Source organism: Gallus gallus, chromosome 5 (genome assembly GCF_016699485.2).
Source record: "Gallus gallus isolate bGalGal1 chromosome 5, bGalGal1.mat.broiler.GRCg7b, whole genome shotgun sequence".
Lineage (NCBI taxonomy): Eukaryota > Metazoa > Chordata > Aves > Galliformes > Phasianidae > Gallus > Gallus gallus.
In genome coordinates, this window is record NC_052536.1 from 50,231,021 (window position 1) to 50,251,314 (window position 20,294).

The window sequence follows — 20,294 nt, forward strand, 5'->3', positions numbered from 1 at the left end:
ATATTTTAAGACCACTTGGAAGATTTAAGCTTATTTATACACTTGTGATTCATCGTGCTTTGCTTTATTTGATTTCTTAAAGGTTAGCCACTGTGAACAGTCCTTAGGATTTGCCCCTTTTATTTGGGATGCATCAGCTGAAGAGAAGGCAGCTGGTGTGCTGAAAGCATTGCTCCTGTAAGAATTTGGTGTGCAATTTGTTTAGCTGGGAAAAAACTCGGTGATAGTTACCCTTGGCTTTTTCCCCTCCTGAAGTTGCTATCTTTCTCTGTTGGTTCAATGGTGATAATGCTGCAACATGTTAACCTGTGCAGTGCCTTCCAGGCAGTGAGAGATAACTGAGGAATGAGAGCAAGCCTGTGTGTGAACTGAATAGCTGTTGGCTGATTTAGGCTGATAGTGCTGGACACAATCCCGATTGCTTGCTTGAAAGTGCATCTGTTGCAGATGCGTGTGTGATCCTTTTGGGACGTGTGCCTTCCCACCCCTGTGATCGGTGCATGGGCTACCTTCAGTGCTTTCTGCTGTCCTGTGCTTTTGGAAAGGGTATCTTACCAGGAAACCTTGTCCCAGGTGGAGGGAGCTCCTCCCTGGTGGTTAGAGGGAGCTGGGCCACCTGCATTTATCACCTGTAGAGGAGCAAGCAATGATTGAACCCTTATGGGAATGGTGGTCCTGGGTAGAATATTTAGGGTAAGAGATTGAAGGAGCGAATATGCATTGGGCATCCCAAGCTTGTAACTACCTGGTAGAAAGCGTGTAGGAGAGGCTGCTTTGCAATGTGTGCTGGAAGCATCTCCCTCCCCCCTACCCGAATAAATGCATTTCTGGCTTCAAGATGTGCGAGGGAGGGAAGCTATCCACGAACAGCTGCTTTCCAGAAACACTTGAGATCAGAGTCTGAGCGTGTATCACCTCTAGTGTATCTTGCTTGTTTCAGGTTATGTTATGATGGCAGTCCTGATCATTATCTCATATTAATTTTCTAGAGCATGATGTATGTGGATACACCTACTGCACTCAGATTTCACTGCAAGATTAGAGGCATGTTTAGGAAATTAGTAATGAGAGAAAAACGCATAATTAAAAATGATATCAGTTTGGAAGCTCATCCATCTTCAGCCAGCTTGCTGGAACAGAAAGGAGTCTTACACAATGCTTAGCGGTGGGAAAACACATTTGGCTTTCTGCATTTTAAACAGGAAGGAACTATTTAAATGACAGACTTACAATAGTAATCAGGGCATCTACTTGGGAACATTGCATCGCGTACTGTAGCTGCGTGATGCTGAGGGAACTCAGATTGTATGAAGTTCAGGAGGATCTCATTTTACTTGTTTTCTCTTAACGATGCCTACAGACAACTGTTTTGTCTTATTTGAACCCTTTATAAAATCGGTCCTTGGAAGGAAAATAGAATTCATATTTGAGGCAGTCAGATTTACATGTGCTGAATATTGCTGTAATGTTATGATGCTGCACAGTTAGCAATTTATTGTTTCCTGAGATACAGTTTTATGTGAAATGTCTTGAATTCAGAGCCTGCAACAGAATTTTAGCTCTTCATCCCCAATGACCATTATAAATTTGCCATATGCCTAAAAATGTTCTCAGCACGACTGTGATTGTTCAGACTGTGAATTTCCTCTTGTTTTATGATGGGATCCTTAGTTCGGAATAAAATTACTCCTCTTCAGCACTAGGAAAAGCACCATTTGGTTATATATGGTTCATTACAAAATGTGATAACTTTTAAACATGGCGAGCAGTGCTCTTGCTTTATTTGAGTTCTTTATGCCATTTTTCATGAGCAGTTAACAGTAACATGTTGTCATTTTTTTGTCTTATTATGTCTGTAAACTTGGTTATCTTTCTCTTTGGTCCAACTTACAAATACATAAAGCTGAAGCAGATGTCGCAGCAATAACCAGGTGTACGTTGGAATATTTTGCAAAGTTTTCAATGCTGCAGGGATGTTTCCTAGTTAATGGGTCTGTTTATTAACTGGTTCTGTCTGTTGTGGCTTACATTGTGTTTGGTATTTTTGCACTGAATCTGGCTATTTTTTTTAGCAACAGACTCAAAATTAAAATAACCTTGTAGAGGGACATGCTTCTTCACTGTCTGGAGTGTAGTCTGCAAAACTGCTGCCTGGCTTGTCATGCAGAGCTGTGTGTAACTTGTGATTTTGGTAAACTCATTAAACATTTTAGAATTGCAAGTTTGACACAAGGGAGCTAGATCCAGCTGGGCCTCCAAATGCGACCAGTGTGTAAATATTTATCTTCATTGCCTCTGTAAGCACTCTGGTGTAAAGCCAAGCATGGAGGCTGGTGAGAGACAAGATAGCTCTGCCTTCAGCTCCAGAGTCAGAGCAGATCATTTTTGGGTGTCTGCTGATGGTGGCTGTTGGGTGTCCGACTGTTAGAGGCAATGGCTGCTGTTAGCTGGGAGGACAATGGGCCAGTAGGGTTTGGCAAAAAAGGCTCAGGGAAGGAAGACAAGCAGCTCCCAGCAGTGCTTGTAGTGAGGAGCTGTTAGGTTGATGACCAAGGGGACCTCATGGAGCTGGAGGTCAACAGCTGTGATGGAGAGAGGTGGCAGCTTCCCAGTGATCCCTGTAATGCACATCTGTTGAGGACCAGCCTTCCTGGAGAGACACAGCAGGCAGCGCGGTCTCTGTTAGCAGCCACTGTGGGGGCTGTGATGGAGTGCATGGAATGAGGAGGTGCGGATGTGTTCTGAGGATGCTTCCTACTGCCCTCTTCTTACTGCTCAGAAGTGTCTGCATGGCAGGAAGAGGAGACCCTTGGTTCTTATCCTTGTGCAACACTGTAGATTTAGACCCAGGCCAGGCTCTGGAGCTAGGACTGGATCTCTTATGAGCACCATTATGTATCGAAGGAATAAAGAGAGAGAAAATCTTTTCCCAGGAATTAAGTAATTGCTTCCTTGATGAAAGGACCCAACATCTGGCTCTTGTGCTTCGTGTATTTTGTCATGTAGATGTAACTGTTCGCTTTGTTTCTGGCAATAGCGTGAACTTATAAATGTATGAAGCTCTTTCCAGGTCAGTGAAAAACTGTATATAAATCTCAATTACATGTAGTTGATTGTCTTTAACTCTTTATAAGATATAATTAGCGTCCAGTAATCATATTGTGGTGCTGTTGCTGTGATTACACTGGTAGTTAGTGTGCAGTGCAATTCTGGTTTTATAGACTGGAGCTAATGTTAGCTTGATTAAAATTAAGGATAAATATCAGCCTGTGTTGTTAGCCAGCTAATCTTCTCACCTTTCTGCGGGCCGGTTTCATTGTGCCCTGCAGTTCTGAGATGTGGCTGCCTGCTCCTGAGTGGATTCAGGTTAAAAAGCTGGGATTTTTAATGCCTGGTGCCTCACATTGAAGCAGAGCCACTTTCAGTAACGGTGTCCAATATGGGAGGGAAGAAGTGGATTGCAGCAGGGTCTTCAAGGACAGTGACTTGGCACAGCGCTAGTGCCTAGAAATGTTTTGATCCTATTGTAATGAGTAACTGCTAGTTCCTGTTGTTGTTTCTGTTTTGATTGAGAGCCCAGCCGGTGTATGGTGGAGATAGGATGTTAGGGCAGAGAAAGGAAGTAACTGTCAAAAGTGCATCTCCCTTAGGAAAGCAAGAATGTGGAGGTATGGTACAGTTGGGGTTTAAATAGTACTTATTTTTCCTTGATTTTTCATAGTGCACTGACTGTATGCAATTTTCCACATGCTGGGTAATGGAAAGTTGGTCCCAGAGGAAGTTACTTCGTAAATAAAGTTTGGGATTATAAAATCAATCACTGCTGGGTCACTAATTGGTGTGGAAGATAGGCATTTCCTATACAGTATGATAAGTTCATTGGCTTTTTGGCAGGGTGTGCACAGCGAGCTGTTAGCCGGCGATATTCTTTCCTGGTTCTGTTGTTAACTCAGGAAAAGCATCAGGTCATTCGTGGCTACACCCAGACTGCCGGTTATGTTTCAGAGGAGTAGGGAGGAGGGGGAAGTTTGATGTCATGTAGAATCTGCATGTGTTTTATGAAGTTCTGTTTCCATCTATCTGCAGCATAATAGTGAATCTTGGCAGCCAGATAGTAGTTGTGAAGATTGATTGCTCTCAGCGTTAAGCATCTCACATCTCCGAGTTTATGTCAACACAAGCCTTCTTCCAGCAGCAGCATCTGGCTCATTGGCAGGATCTGTGGACAGTTGTTCTGATTGCTCTGGAGATGCCTCCGGTTGTCATGCGGATGCTGCCTTGGCTGTGCTGCTTTGTTATTCTAGCTGGTCCCATTTTCATTTTATTTATTTTCTGGCTTACTTCTGATTCCTGATGAATTGCTCCTGAGACTGCGTTCTTGAACAAATCTTGCCTAACATCCTCGTTTGGGGACTTCCATGGGATGCTGATGTTAATTTATTTCAGTGAGTGTTTGCTGATTGAAACTGGAGCAGTAACGTCCCAGTCTGTGCCTTCTGCACCGGTTTTTCCTGTGAATCACAGCATCAGCCTTGTGAAGTAAAACACACATCTTTGAGCATATCCTGCATAATGGATTACGCTGGGACTAGAGCTGCAGGGGTAAATCAAAGATTACCAGGACGCAGCCGGTGTTTGGGATGGTGCTGTCTCATAAGCTGGGAGTCCTGGAGTCAGCCATGAGGATTTCTCAAGTTGATCATATGGAATGAGGTTTCTGGCTTCACTGATATAAGCTAGCACAACAGCAAAGAACAGCGTGTGTCAGCTTGGGATTTACATCACCTCAAGTGCTGTTGCTGTCTGCTTGATTGTATATTTTATTCATAGCCCTCGAAAAAATACGATTTGTTCAGAAGCACTGTGGCTTTGAAAGACCTGTGGGTTGAAGTAAAAGTGAATGTTTCTTAAAATCCTAAAGTCCCTATTTTCATTAAATAGGCCTGTCGGGGTCATTGCATCTCCTGGCTGAAATTAGCAGGGCTCTGATGTGCAGGAGGCCAGACAAGATGGTTATCTTCACTGGCCTCAAGCTCTAAGGGTCTGTAGAACTGCTTCGGCACTGTCCACAATTAGAGCTGTTTGACTAGCTGTCAGATTTTATAAGGATGTTGGCAAGGCATGATTACACACAATTTTCTGGTTTTAAATGTGTATTTACATCTGTAATAATAATAATAATAAATCACCCTGTATGGCGTTTTTCCAGTGATTTACTGCAAATTTGATACAACGCTATCTGTTGCCACAAAACTTAATTTTCAGACAAAGGGGATCTTTGCACATGAATTTAACCCTTCTCCCAGCAACTGCAAACATGCATTTCGTGGATGCTTTATGATAAATAGAGAAGTGGATTGATGAAACAGTCTTCATTGTTGATTTGAAGTCAGGAATGGGGATTGAGTTAGAGAGAGGGAAATACCGACTTTGTATTCAGTATGAATGTTACCATGGCTTTTCACAGGGCCCAGGTCTCACTCTGGGGCTGTAATTTCTCCTCTTAAAGGAAACCTATCTTCCTCTGTACTTGGCCTTTTCCAACAGGTGATGAGAAAGCTTGTCTTTCAAGGTCTCAGAACAGAAATTAAAGTAAAAGCATCCTCTTATGTAGTACTAACAATTGAATGGAAGTATAAATGTATCCTGTGATGTTAAGTATTGTCTAAGCTTGTGGAATTTCTACAGCAGCGACATTAGATACCATAAATGTTTAAGAGCCCTGTAAGTGTGACTGGTAGGGCGAGCTACAGCCTTTCATCTCTTACTTGCTGGTTTTAATAGGATCTGGCTTGAAGGGTGTTGAAAGTTGTTGCCAGGTGTCTGATTGCTTCTGTGTCTCAGGAGATAAGGCTTGTGTGTGTGTGAGGAGCCTGAAAGAGTTCGCAGAGGTATTTCAGCTCACCATCTGTGGGAATGTCTACATCTAGGTGTGTTATAGCTCGCTCTGCCCACATATTTACTATGTTCGTATCCTGTGTTGTAACAGAACTTATAAACCATACCAACGTGGTTTCCAAGATGTCCTGAGCATAGGCAGAGTGATGTTTTTTTTTTTTGTCTGCCTGTGGACATGGCTGTGTTGATCTATATTTGCAGTAGAGAGACCTTGGGCAAAGGGAGTCACTTCTCTTTGATTACACAAGCTCTCTGGATGGAGAGAGGTTGTACAGTGTGCAGGTTTTGCAGGACCACTGTGGGGCTTCCCAGCATTGCTGCCATAAGGATTACAGGTGGACATTAATCACAGTACTGTTTTCCTGCCCACATCATTTGCTGGGTTGACAGGGGAGAGCAGTTAAAAAAGGTCAATTTCTGGCTTGGCATTTAGGTTGCCAGGAAAATGTACAGTGCCTTTCAGTGGTCCTGTTAGGTGTTTTAAGGTACAAGGCTGGATACATGCTTTCTTGTTCACAGTACAGTATAGCCACTGTAAGTCTGATATTAGAAAATAAGTTGTTTTGTGGACAAAGATTATCTGATAATGTTCTGCTAAGAGGTGCTGGAGAACAGTAGGATCAACAAAATGAGCAACAACAGTGTCTTACTACTACCCATTTTACTGCATTTCTTCTACATAGTGTCTTGGTGTGACACTGCTACAGGCTCATGTTCCAAAATGTGAAGTGCTGAACTTTTCATCTAAAGAAACCATTGAAATAGGAGAACCATGTAAGTAAAGTATAGCTGTAGAACACACTAGTTAAGCAGAATGGAATCAGTTACTTCTGTGCATTGGCATCTTAACTGAAACCAAACAAGGACCATGGACCTTGGTTCTCTCCAAGTCCAGAGATGTGAGAGGGTGCTGCTTTCCAACAGAGCTGATGGCAAGTTTGTTAACTTACTTTCTGGAGTTCCTTGCTAAAAGGTGTATAAAATAAATGTGAAGCACCATCTACCTCCCCAGTCTATTCACCCCACAACAGCTCTTCTACGTGTGCCACCAAATAAGTAAAGGAACAAGAGCAGACTCTTCAGAGCAATGTGTGTCCTGTTTGAGGCTGAGGAACTGGAAGTACGCTTAGTTGTTAATTTTCTCTGCTTGGAAGCTCCTTTTCTTTTGTTTTTCTGAAGTCCAAACCAGAAGAAAAAGAAAATTCTAACTTAATACAAAGTTGCTTAAACTCAGATATAAACTCAATTTTTTTTTTCAGCCAACAAGTCAGTTTTTGGCAAAACAATTTAACTGAAGCACTTTAATGAAGATAAAGAGTAAGTGTAATCCACTTTACTTGTGGAGACAGACTGCATGGTGTGCTAACTATGCACTGTGTGCAGTAATTTGTAGCTTTCAGGAGGAATACACAATGGGCAGCCCTTCCGTTCTGTAAGCTAAATCGTTTCTTTATGGTTCTCAAGTATTCATTTACCAAACAAGTAATTGATAAAATGAGCAAGTGGAAGAGACACTGAGAGGGTGTGATCTAATGCCAAGCACTGGTTTTCGTAGTTGATTTTAAATCTATATTTTGCTAATGATGTGCATTTGGAAGATGTGTCCACTCCCCAACTTCTGCTGCTGAGTGTGCTTTTAATTGGATTCAGATGGTTGGACTGCAACAGTTGTAGGGTTTGTATACAGATGTCCTGAGTGCTCCAAGCATTTTTTTTTTCACTCATCAGTTTTTCAAAGCCAACGTTGTGGTCATTGAGGCTGGAGTCCAGGCGTTCCTAAAATCCCCCACTGAAGGGTTCACCTGATGCAAATGGGCACGCTTCTCCTGAGATAAATGTCATTACAATCACTTAAATGTGCTGAAGATCTCATCTAGAGCATTACTCCTCTCCCAGCCCGTTGGGCTGTGTGGGCTGGGTTGCTGGTCTCTGGCCAGCTCATTGGAGAAGTCTGTCTCACAAGGCTTGCCATTGTGATCTGATTCTGAAAATATGGGCTGTTGCCTGAATAAATGAGATAGTGCAAACAGCCTTTTGTTTTGAGTAAAATGATACCAAAGGATCATGTTTCTTTCTGAGGCATTCTGACAACACAGCATGTTTCCTTTGTGGTGGGTGCTGCTCAGATTTTCAGCCCTGTACTGGAATTCAGAGGTACTGTGTGATTGGAGTGCCTGATTGAACTCAAACCGCATGTAGGGTAGGTAGTGGCAGAGGACATTGGCTTCTAGAACAGTCATCCCAACACTTTTCATAAGCACAAAAAGAAGTTTTGACTTTTTATATGAGCAGACTTTTCAGTTTCCAAAAATGAAATATGATGAAAAACTATGATTATTATATTTAAGTTCTTAAGTATTCTCTAAATGTGTTTCTGTGAATGTAATAGTGTGAGAACAAAGATGTTTTAAGGACACCGAAGTGTAGTGTGGTGATGGGGTATGCAACTATTTCCTCAAGCACTTGATGCTGTGCAAAATGATAATAATGAAGGTTTAAAAGAAAAAAATAGGAACGAGGAAAAGAAGAACACAATGAATGTTAGAATACCATCTTATCGTGTGAACAAAATCAGTTCTGAATTTGCATTGTGAAGTTACAGTAAGCCACAGACCCGAGAGAGAAAATTAAAGGATTACTTAAAACCAACAATAAACATGCAAATTAAAACGCATCATTTTTAAATGAAGTCATACACTGTTAAAAATAAGCACAAAATTACATACTAGTTTGAATGTGTAGTTTATAGAATACGTGGAATGTTAAAATTGAATCAAATTAAGAAAAACATTTTGCAAAGGCAAGTAAAATATCTGTTTAATTAGATCGTAAAGAAAGGAGATTAAAAGTAATATTTTGTAATACGGTAATTACTATTTTTCAGAAGAAGTCGGGTTCCTGTGCGTTGATCTAAATTTCAATACGATAGCAGATCTCTTTGGGGTCTTTTGTTTTGTGTGTGTCTTTAATTGTTTTAAATCATGAGTGCTACCTTTATTTTGTTTCCTTTGCACTGAACGCACTGCGTGGCTGTTCGCTCCCATGCTCCGCTGGCTCACAAACACGAATCTCAGAGATCAGCCCATACCCTCTGGTTCTGGGAGGTTAAAAGCCGAATCATTGTAGGGAACTATACAGAAGATAACAGGAAAGGCCCCTGAAACCACTGGGAGCTGGGTTGAGGTGCTGATGGGAGTCTGAGATGTAAATAAACCAGATTGCACTCATTTCCTCTTTCCACTGTATTATGCATTCCAATAGCACTATTCATCTTTATGACAGACACCTATTGCTTTAACTTTACTGCGGGCCACTGAAGTACATTAAAGTGGGCAGGAAGTGGAAATAAATAGAGTTCAGTGGAGGCTTCAGAATAGCTAAACACGCTGCAGTCATTTTTAGTGTGGGGTCATGTGTTTTTTAGCACATTTTAGTGTACTGCCTGACCTTTGTTATGAAGATGCTTGAAAGAGATGCAGTATACTTATAAAGTAAGAAATAAAAAGTGCTCTAATACATGTATTTTCCCCCAAGCTCTTTGGGTTGCCAAAGATGAAAATAAATTGGGTTGAGACTCAGGTGGCCAGTGTCAATAGAGGCTATGTCTGTGTGCACTGCCTCAGGTTGGGGTTAGAAGCAGCATAATGGGACTGGACATTGGAAGAAGTCTTGCTGACAGGCAGCATAGGGCAAGGACTGCAATCCATTCACTTAAATTAATCTGCTTAAAGGTAGTGAGGCGTTCATGTAGAGAGACAAAGTGGAATTCAGCCTTAAAATGCATCTGTTTGTTTCTTAATTCATGTGTCTTTTGCTTTGGAAACGTTGATTGCTGTCCTGCTTATTCAGAGGGCTAGCTGCTTCCACAGACAGCTGAGTTACACTGCAAGTTCCACATCCCCCTGGAAGAAGGGATTTGCAGTGAATTCCCATCTTGCAAAAGCTTTGTGTGTTTATTTTTCCTTGATTGTTTACACTCTGATAAAACATAGGTCAGTAACCGAGTGATCTTGCAGCGTGAGTTACTTGAAGAATTAGAGCTCGTATTTTCTGTCCCTTGAGATGATTAGCCATGCAGAAACTTTTTAAAAACAAAAAGCTATTAGCATAGTTGTTTTTTAATTTGATTACACTAAATGGTATCTGTAGCGTGTTCTTTTTTTCTTCCTTTTTTTCTGTCAATGATTATACAGTGGAAAGCAAGCCTCAACCTTCAACATATTTGTCAATATAGAGCATATTAGTGGATATTCCACGACGTCATGTAAGATAAAAACTAATTTGTAAGCAGCATAGCAGAAATTGGCAAAGACAATTAAGACAAAAAATCATTATCATTGATCCATTTGCACTGGGAAAGTACATTTCATTCTCCCAAAGCATCTTTTAAAAATGTGGTTTGCCTTGGTCTGTGTTTAAGGATGTGTTTCAGTGTGCCATTCAGTGCTCCCTTCTTTTTTTGATTATATCAAGATTTCATTTAATTCCGACTACTGCTGCAGATAAACTTGCATTGCAGAAACTAGCAGCAGGCAGAATTACAGGTAATTACAGAGAGTGGCAAATTGTTGGCAATTTGACTTTTCATCATTTGTTGGTCATCATTTGTTCGCACTCTGTGGATAGTTCCTCACTGCAAGGATTAGGTTACAGATGGGTGGGTATTACTTCAGTGACTTCTTAAGTGAGAATCCAGATGCTTTTCTACATCCTCTCCTGTTGCTTAGTTTGGGAGTTAGAAGTCAGTGGCTGCAGGTAAGATTTAAAGTTTGTATTCTTGTTTCTCTTTTGCAAAGCTTTCTGTCACTCTTTGTTGGCAAAATTTAAATGCAGACTTTAAATACTTAAGAATTTACTGATAAATTGCAGATTACAGTAACATTTCAAGAGAATTTGAGTTTTATTTTTTAACTGCATGTCACTCAGACGGTCTAAGGCTTCAAAGAGCTGAGCTCCAGGAATGTCATTTGATGTTGCATGCTTTTGAAAACCTGCATATTATTTTTGTGCCTAAGCTGTAGTGGGGATTTTCAGAGCTATTGGCCTTTGGACACATCACAGTTGCTTAGAGTACGTCTGTAGTTTCAAGGACTCAGGCTGTAGTAATTTACGGTTGTGAGATGCTGGCCTTTGTTTGCGCCCCACATGCTTTGGTGTTAGCTGCGTTGCTGGAAGCCTGCTTGGAGTGTGCTGGATTTCACAGGGAAGAACTGCAGGAGTTAGGTTTTGCATCAGAGAAGGTTGTTGTGTGAATTAAAATTGCTGTTTTTATTTTTCCTTCTGTTACAAATTACTGGATGTGTTTTCAGATCTGAGCGTGTTTTCTGTACTCACTCTCTACTTTCAGATACAAAGCCTGAAGGCAAACTCCAGGCTAAATGCTACAGTATTGAACTACGTGGGTATTTCTCTATTATTTCTAGCTGGAACACAGACCTGGTTTTACACAGGTATTGTCTTCCCTGGTTCAGCTGGGAAGCACTTTCAGACCAGGTGTGCACGCTCATCCTTGGGGCAAGTTGCACATGTGTGATTAGTCTCCCAGGAGCTTGTGAGGTCACTTGTGTCTGTAAGAGCCACTTGCTGGAAGACACAGACAGATTCAGGTGTTTCAGAAAACTTTTACACATACCAATATGTGTAATTATCTCTCTGGGGGCTTGCTGGGCTCACAAGTGCAGTGGTCTGTAGTAGGACCATTCACTTTCTTCATCTAATAGTCTGGAGCGTTTGAAACTCCAAAATTTGTGAGCAGAAGTTAACAGGGTGAGTCATTTTTGTAGCACAGCAGACAGAAGTGGATTTAGAGCACTGTTCGGATGGGTATTGTGTCAGTACCCCCAGCTTACATGCCTGCTTTGTCTGCTTCCCTCCCTGCTGGCAGAGCTGTGATGAGGTTAACTTTAACTGCTCCCCATCTGCGCCTGTAACACATTTGGTCACTCCGCTTTATATTCTTCCTCTGTAAAACATGAGAAGGCAACTTCCACCCAGACTCATTAGGTCACAAGCTGCTGAAACAGGGGCTCGCCAGGTCCAGGCGTTGTCACCAGGTAGTAAAACCTCTTTAATGGGACTGACTGAACTTTTAAGTTCCGCTTAATGTTTTTAACAGTAACTTGCATTTCCTCTGCCCTTCACGCCCAATCATTAGCCAGGTGTTTTTGTCACAGGGAGTGGAAAAATAAAAGTAATCTAACCTCACAGCTGGGCCCTCTGAGAGGGAGCTGGAGGAGGAAGGATGACTACCAACATCTGTGGGGAGTGGGCTATAAGGCTGTAAGGGCCTGGCAGTTGGAAATGAGATGGCCTTTTATAGAAATTGGAAGGTGTCTTTTCTTCTGGCATAAGGCATGCTTTATATAGTTTGTTTTCAGGTTGAACATTAGGAAACATTGCTTCTGAGGAAGAGTGGTGAGGCATTGGCACAGCTGCCCAGGGTGGAGTCACCATCCCTGGAGGTGATCGAGAAACGGGGAGATGTGGCACTGACTGACATGGTCAGTGTGCAATATTGGTGTTAGATGGACGGATGGACTAGGTGATCCTAGAGGTGTTTTCCAGCCTTAATGACTCTATGATTCCGTGTTTTGTGTAGTCTAATTAGATCTATTTCCTCCCCTCTTTAATATGCCATCCACTTAGTTTCCTTGTAACTGCAACACTGCCTGACTCTGATCTGCCTTGCGCTGTGAACTCTGTTTATGGAGCTGGAACTGGGGGCTCATTAATTTTCTTTACATCAAAAGAAAGTTGTTTCTTTCAAATGAGGAGCCTGCTTCACCTAGTAATTTGCTTTAATTGCTCATTTGAAACTTTTGACATCTGATAGCAATGTAAGCATTGCCAGATGAGGCCCATGCCGGCAGGAGCCACAGGTGCTTCATAGAATTACCAAGATTGGAAAAGGCCTCCAAGATCATCTAGACCAACCGTCCACCTACCACCAATTTCCCCACTAAACCATGTCCCTTAGTACAACATCTAAATGTTTTGTGACTCAACCACCTCTCTGGGCATCCAAGTCCTGCATCTTATTGCTCTTTTGGGGAAGAAACTTTTCCTAACATCCTACTTCAGGCCACTCCTTCTAGTCCTATTGTTAGTTAGGGCTTCCTTGAGTGCCAGGCCACGACCTGGTGGCATGGCACTGAGCAGTGGTGTTTTTGGGGGCTGTGCAATCAGTGCTGGGTTGTTGACTGCAAGAGTGTGCTCAGAGGATTCTCATTTGGAGGGGTTTCTGTGGAGTGTGGGCTGTTTTTTTTTTTTTCTTGGGAGGCATAAGGCATGGTCTTTGGCTTGCCTGAAGCACGATGGTGCCTACAAGGCTGTGTTGTGATATATTCCAGTCTAACCAACAGCACCTTTCTGCTGAAGTGCCACCGGCTTAGAAAAAAAGTTTCTGAAATATTTTATTTTTTTTTCCTGACTACTATCTGTTAATTTAACATTTTTGACTTCTGGGAGGCATGAAGGGAAATAATTTTCTTACTCAGGAGGATAGGCGAATGGAGCAACTTCAAACACATTTTAAACCTTAAAGGGAAAAAGAGACAAAGATGAAACACTGTCTTTGACTTGAGTTTGTAAATTCGCTTGCTATTGTGAATGCAATGTATTGTTCAGTCAACAGCAGGAGCAGCCTTCCTTAGCCTGAGAGGTTTTTTTTTTTTTTTCCCAGTAAATAAACCATAATTTAAATTACTGTGGAAAAAGTAACTTTTGTTAATGGTTTTTGGCGGTGGAGCGATGCGATGGCTATACACAATGGTTTATATTAACACAATACTGCATTTTATGAGATAGATCAAAAACTACTTAGTGCAGGAGCAATCCAGCAGCTAAAAACAAGCTAGATTCCCTGCTGCTGGTGGAGAAGTTGGGCAGTGTTTGAGGGTTTTATAAATTCAGAGCAAAGGGAAATGGCACAGTTGAAAGAGAATAATGAGGAAAGCCAAAGTACCAGTCCCTAGACTTCTTAAGAGTTTTATTGATGTGTGTTGTAATTAAAACCAGAATGAGTTAGTTTTCTAATAAGGCATTCATTTCCTAGAGAGCAATTGCAATTTGGCATCAAGTAATACGATTTTAAAAGGAGTACTGATCTAGGGATACCCCAGCGTATGCAGGGTGGCTGACGTACTAGCGTCGTATGCCCTCATTATGAACAAGCATATTAAATATTTTCACTTAAAATAATTATACAAATAAACCTTTGGCTGTGATTTCATTAAAATTTTAATTGTTTAGAGAGCTGAAGAGTGTGTGAAGTTGGGTCAGTTTTATAGCACGGCATTCATCTTGATAGCAGATTTACAGCAGGGCTGGATTTAATCTCCTGGCTGATCTTTACAGTAGCATGCTAGGGATGGGAAGGCATTGGTGTGTTTCAGGAGATAGGTAACTCTATCTCTGAACTGGAAACACAGAGCAGGGTTTTAAGATTTCTGGGCAGCCTTAAAATGAACTAGCAAGGTGGAGGAGGGGGGAGCAAAGTAGGTGTTGCTTTTAAATCGGCTTCTTAGCGTGCACATTGTCGCACCTTCACACATGGCTGTAGTTTCAAATCCATTTCTCATCAAAGCAGGTGTAGTGTAAGGGAATATTGCTACCATCTGGGTTGCAAAGATCAGAAATAACAGGCCTAGCTAGCAGAGGAGTCAGTTTTTGAGCACTACCAAGTAAGCTACTTTCATGGTACTTTATTAGTCATTTCTGAGGGTGAGGACAAAAAAATGTTTACCAGGTCATGCACTGATTTTTTTCAATAATCTGAAATTTTATTTTCCTGGTTTAAAGGTGGTGGTATGCCTTTGAAATGCATTACAATACCTGTAGGGTCAGCATCTCAACTGATGTTGCTTCTGAGCATGAAAAAGACAAGCATGTTGGATGTCTCCAAAGGAGAGTTAATTAGAAGAATGAGTAGTTATCAAGTGCACCACAGCTCTACTGTTTAATTTGATGAAAATTTTCATGCTGAGTCTTGTACAAATGAAGTCATTTATGGTTTATTAGTCAGCTGTGACCTGCAAGTCTTTTGGGGCTATTCAGACCAAAAAAACCACCCTGATAAATACCAATAGAGATTTAAAGTGCTTCCATGGGTGGAACTTTTTCTCTTTTTGTGTTTTGACTCAATGTGTTTTTCTGTTTTTTTTTCTTTTTTCTGCTTCCTCCCCCCTTCTATAGGACCCACGATTATCAGCTTTAATTTTTGACAAGCTTCAAGTGCCTGACTATTTACAGAGAAACAGGAATGAAGGAGAGAGCAGATGCGAAACTTGTGCCACTCACTTGAACCAGCTGAAACAGGAAGCCATCCAAATGATGCACACCCTCAACCAAGCCAGCTACTCAGAAATGCCCGACCTCCCACCCGGTGCCACAGCAGTGACCAGCATGGTACCCAGGGTGGTCACAGTCTCTTCCCAGCGAGACCTGCCACTGATTACTGGGCAGGTGGGCAGGCAACCTGGAAAATCACCAAACCTCTTCTCTGGGACAGAGAAGAAGAAGGGACTTGGATGGTCTCAAGGCACGGGCAGTTTTCCAAACTCCAGTGTTCAAGTCACAGTAGCCCCCAGCGGTCTCAGCGGTGCGCTGAGTTCAGTCACCATCCAGGCTCAGCAGTACCTCGAGGGCATGTGGAGTATCTCCAGGGTGAACAGCTTCCTGCCTCAGGCTTGCCTAGTAAGTCGTGATAATGCAGATGCACAACTTTTGTTTACGTGTGTGTGGATAAAGAAAAAATGTGAGATGTATGCATATTTACGTTAGAGAGGATCAGCTAATGGGATTCTAAGCCACGTTTCCGGAACTGAATAGCTTAAAAAGAGCTTTGAACGATGTTCTGTCAGATGTCACAAGGAATTTGCTTTCTTATCTTGGATGGTGACATCCTTTCCTCAGATGTTTTTTTGCAACTATTGTAGCTTTATGGATGCAGGTGATGTTATTTGGCTGTCAAATATCTGGTGACCTCTTCAGAAAAACATAAAAGGCCAGGTTTGTAACATAAAAAACTCTGGGGGCTTCATGGGAGCTGTATTAAAGACGAACTTGACCCTCAAGTCTAGCACTGAACTTCTACGGCTGTGTTCAATTCAGCAGATGTTGATAGACTGCAATGGGGAGAATTAATCTGCAAGTTAGATGTGTTGCAGAACAGCTTGCTGTGCAGGAGGATGTTCAGAAGGTAGCCTCCGTGCCACCCTTCTGTACTGCACTTAGATTCTAAGTGTTAAAGTTGGTTTTAAACCATTCCTGTATTTGATATATATTACAAGAATTCTTGCGAGAAAGGAAAGATGTTAATAGAGGTGCACATCACATGGACAACCAAGTTCATTAAGCATTTGTGACCATCTGTGGAATGCTGCTGAGTACAGTATGATGCACAGACTGATTTTTTGACTAAGATATTAGCCATTTTCCCATGATAGTGAACAGAAGTCGTGCTTTCCACTTAGGTATTGCAACAGATCTTTCAAGACCAGGGTCGCTGGTGCTAGACAGCTTAGAATGTAACATAATGCCTTATGTGCTGCTATATATAAACACTAACAAATATTGCTTGGTAGCATCAGCTGGTTGAGCTCTGAGATCATCAGGGATAAACATTTTAAGAGTGCCATTGTATAACATTACTTTTACAGGGAGGCTGCAGTATTTCCTTCTAGAAGAGTCTTTGGAGACACGATTCCTCATTCCCATACTTTTCTCTCACGTGGAAATCTGTGAACGCTTGCATGTCCCACTGTTGAGGGGCCCCCATTTATATCTGGTGTGTCTTTATTGATGTATTGATCTCTAATGATATTGCCTTTAGAAAAAGGGACAAAAAAATGTTCTATTCAGCTATTATGAGGACTGCTTCTGTGAGTCCTGTTCTCTAAAATGCTACTCTGTTCAGGATCAGTATGGCCAATGTTAGGGCATGTGGCATCGTAGTATCTTTTTAATTCTGTGTATATCACAGAAATGTAGGAAAATGAGAAAGCTTTTGGCTTAAGAGGCCTACAGTCTGTGGAAGCACAAGTATTTCAGTTTCTCTGCTCGTTCCTTTCCTGCCCTTTTCATGTTTTAAATAATTCACTAACTGCCAGCTCCAAATTTCTTTCTGCTTAACCGTGCTCACTGATAGATGTGGTTTCCTCTAACCACTGCATTACCCTATGATAAAACTGAGCTACCTCATTTAACCCCTGCAAAGTAAAACTGTGTGTAATCCAACAGACCTTAAGTGCAATCTAGAAATGTGCAAAAAAGCTCAATAGCCTGGAAAAGTGACCTTTTAATGAAAGGATAGACAGTGATAGACTGAGTGTTAGAGGTTGCTTGGATGTGATCCGGTCATCTGCAAGAACAGTTTAGATTTAGAAGCAGCTTTTGGAGAAAAGCTATTTTTTTTATTTTTGATTTAAGCCCAACTCTGTTCATCTCTGTTCACAATATCCCTTCTATGTCTGAATTCTCCTACTGTCTTTCGTTTTATTAAGAGCCTTGTGTCTGATGAAGCTGTTTGGGTGGGAGATGTGGGAAAGTGCCTGCCCATTGCTTTTCCCCATCAGTTGAATATAAGGTTGGAGGGATTTCAGTAACTGGCTGATCTAGGACAGCATTCACTACAGAGCATTCCTGTCTGATGCTTGTCTTACTTCATCCTACAAATTTGTCATGATTGAGATTTCACAAGCTCTACTGATTCTCAGCTCTCAACCTCCTTTCCCATTAGAAAGGTTTCCTTGTGTTTTGAAATAAATAAGCAAAATTAATCTCCACTGCTGCATGTTAAACCCATTATTCCAGTTGCCAGTTAATGTAGCTGGAGAAGAGTTTATTCTGTTCTTCATAGCTTTTTCTATTCCTTTTCTATTTGAAGTTTGTTGGTTTCCAATCTTTACCTCTCTCTCTAAATGATACCTTTTTGTCCCATGTCAGTCTAAATACGAGTGCTCTAGCAGGATATTTTCTTCTAGCTGAGGCTATCAGCTAGTTCATTGAAATGAAGAGTTGAGTGGATAGTTCAGGTTTGGGTTACCTCCTCAGTTTCACCAGAATCAAAATCAGAGTGTTGCAGCTGTGGAGCAAACCTCCAAATATGGAGCCCATGTAAGACGTGAACTGGTCTGGTTAGAGAAATTCTAGAGCAAGGAAAACAAATGCAGTGAAAAGGATAGCACTGAATTATTTCTTACGTGTAACGTGACTGCATCTTGGAGCTCTCATGATACTGCATAAATGCAGAAGAAAAGAGAGCTTCTGCCCTGAGGACTTCACGCTCTTACTTGTGATGTTATTTTGACCACTCTGTAAATACCCCTGATTCACTTGGAACCTGCACTTTTCCCTTCCCCCCCCACCTACTCTCAGTGGAGGGCTTTTCTTGAAACAGTGCTGCTCTCCTTGCTAGGAAACTGTTTTCTAAGTGCTTTACATCTCAGTGATATAACTCAGTGCCGCACTTGAAATGAGCATAATTCACTTTCTAAAGACTGGATGACAGATGCAGATGAAGGCTGGGATTCATCTCAACTGTTTTCAACTGCCAAAAAGACAGGTGTTTATTCCAAGCTAATTACAGAGCCTTCCTTTATAGCAGTAGGAGAGTACCAGGCACCTCTAAGAAGTGCTTTATTCTTCTCATGTTGGTTGTCTGTCCTGGCTCCTCTTTGACATCTGTCTTTGCTTACCTTGACTGTTGAAGATGTCTGTTGCTTTCTGCTGGTGCCAGTAGAACCCAGATGGATGCCTTGAAAATGCTTAACAACACATGGCTGCCAAACTTTAGGAGACCTTGTATCTACAGACTGTTCTTCAGGTTCCATTTTTTTTTTTTTTTTAAGCTTTATTATGGTCAGTTTTAACAGTGATAGTATTACAATTGTCTGCAGAGATAAAAAGATTATTTGATTTCTGCTCTTCTCATCTCCCTCCCCAAACTTGCATGTATTACCTTGTAATGTCACTTACAGTTAGGAAAACACTTCTGAGCTGAATGTTTGGGGTCAGAAGTGCAGTACATCGTAAATTTTTAATAAATGTTTGGAGTTCAAGTGTGAAAATCCATTATATAGATTATAAATTTTTTGAACGGGAATGTGTCTTCAAAGCATAGTGTGAGTGCTGCTCAAACTGAAATAATAACAGCGGTCTTCAGGAGCTGTGAAAAGGAACGGTAATTAAGGATCTGGAGGAGGGTCCAGGGAGGGGAGGACGAGGATTGCAATAGAGTGCAAGAGGTGAAGATGTAATCAGTGGCTTTACCCAAGTGGCCTGTTGTGAAAAATTACACAAAATAATCACCAGTAGCAGTGATAAGTAGTTTGACCAGGCAGTGAACACTGTGAAGGGGAGGGAGCTGACATAACTCCATGTAAGACAGCTGATTTGCAGTGGACGACTGACAACTGTAATTAGTACATAGTTTTATATTGATGTTTTTAATTCTAAACCTGACAGGTGAATACAAAGTTAGTGCTCAAATGAAAAAGCATGTAAGCAGTGCTTAGCATTGGTACCACACTGTTTAACACAGAGAAGCAAGGGGGGTCTAGTCTTCCTAGAGCTGAGATCCTGCCTGAGATGAAGAAAAGTGAAAACTACTAAAAATACATTGTACCTCTATTAGAAATACCTGCATATATTGCTTATTGTAGGAAAAAGAGGTTCAACTGCATGCTTTGAATTGACTGTTATTAGTATGCAGCATTATGTGCTGAATAAAAGTGGTAATGTAGCCATGCAGTGTAAAAACATCACAGTGCAATAGAGCTTGTTTTGCAAATTGCTTTTTCTTTCATCTTATGCAAAATGAAATCTTTGCCACACTTTATTTCTAATTGGAATATTCATGAATGGGACTGGTTATAAGGCAAAGTGCTGTGACTTCATTGCACGTTTACTAGTATCTAGGTTGCTTTAGAAATGTATTTAAGAAGAAACCTACTCCATTAAGAAACTAGGAAAGCTGAGGTACTGGAGAAGTGAATGATTTGAAAAGACTTTAAGGCATAGGTGTATAAAATTGTGAATTTATCAGTAGTCCAATGTGTGTCCTTGAAAGTATTCACAAGTTCAAAGCTATGTTTATGTCTAGATTGAGGGAGGTTCTTCAACTGTGGGATTAAAAAGTGGGTATGGGTGTGAATGGGTGCATGTCTTCATAAGTTCAGGGACTTCTGTTAATTTTCATTATTTGAAAAATTTTTGAAAGCTACTTTAGTCAGAATTTAAGCTTTCCTGGGGTTCTTAGGGTAAGAAGATGACATTCCTAATGTAAACCGGATGGATTCATTTGAGGGTTGCTCAGCCCTTGTTGACTTTCTTGAAATTCTTTTCCTTTGTTTATAGCAAGGATGACTTACATTTTGCTTAGAAGATGTAATAGAAAC

General features: G+C 41.2%; 1 protein-coding gene across 1 annotated transcript in view; it reads left to right on the top strand.

The window, feature by feature from the left end:
- Positions 1 to 20,294, top strand: part of KIF26A (kinesin family member 26A) — a 99,988-nt gene that overhangs the window by 17,767 nt on the left and 61,927 nt on the right. Inside the window, exon 4 of the mRNA XM_421394.8 lies at positions 15,091 to 15,591. Coding sequence (XP_421394.5) covers positions 15,091 to 15,591 — 501 coding nt within the window. The remainder of the gene's footprint in view (positions 1 to 15,090; positions 15,592 to 20,294) is intronic.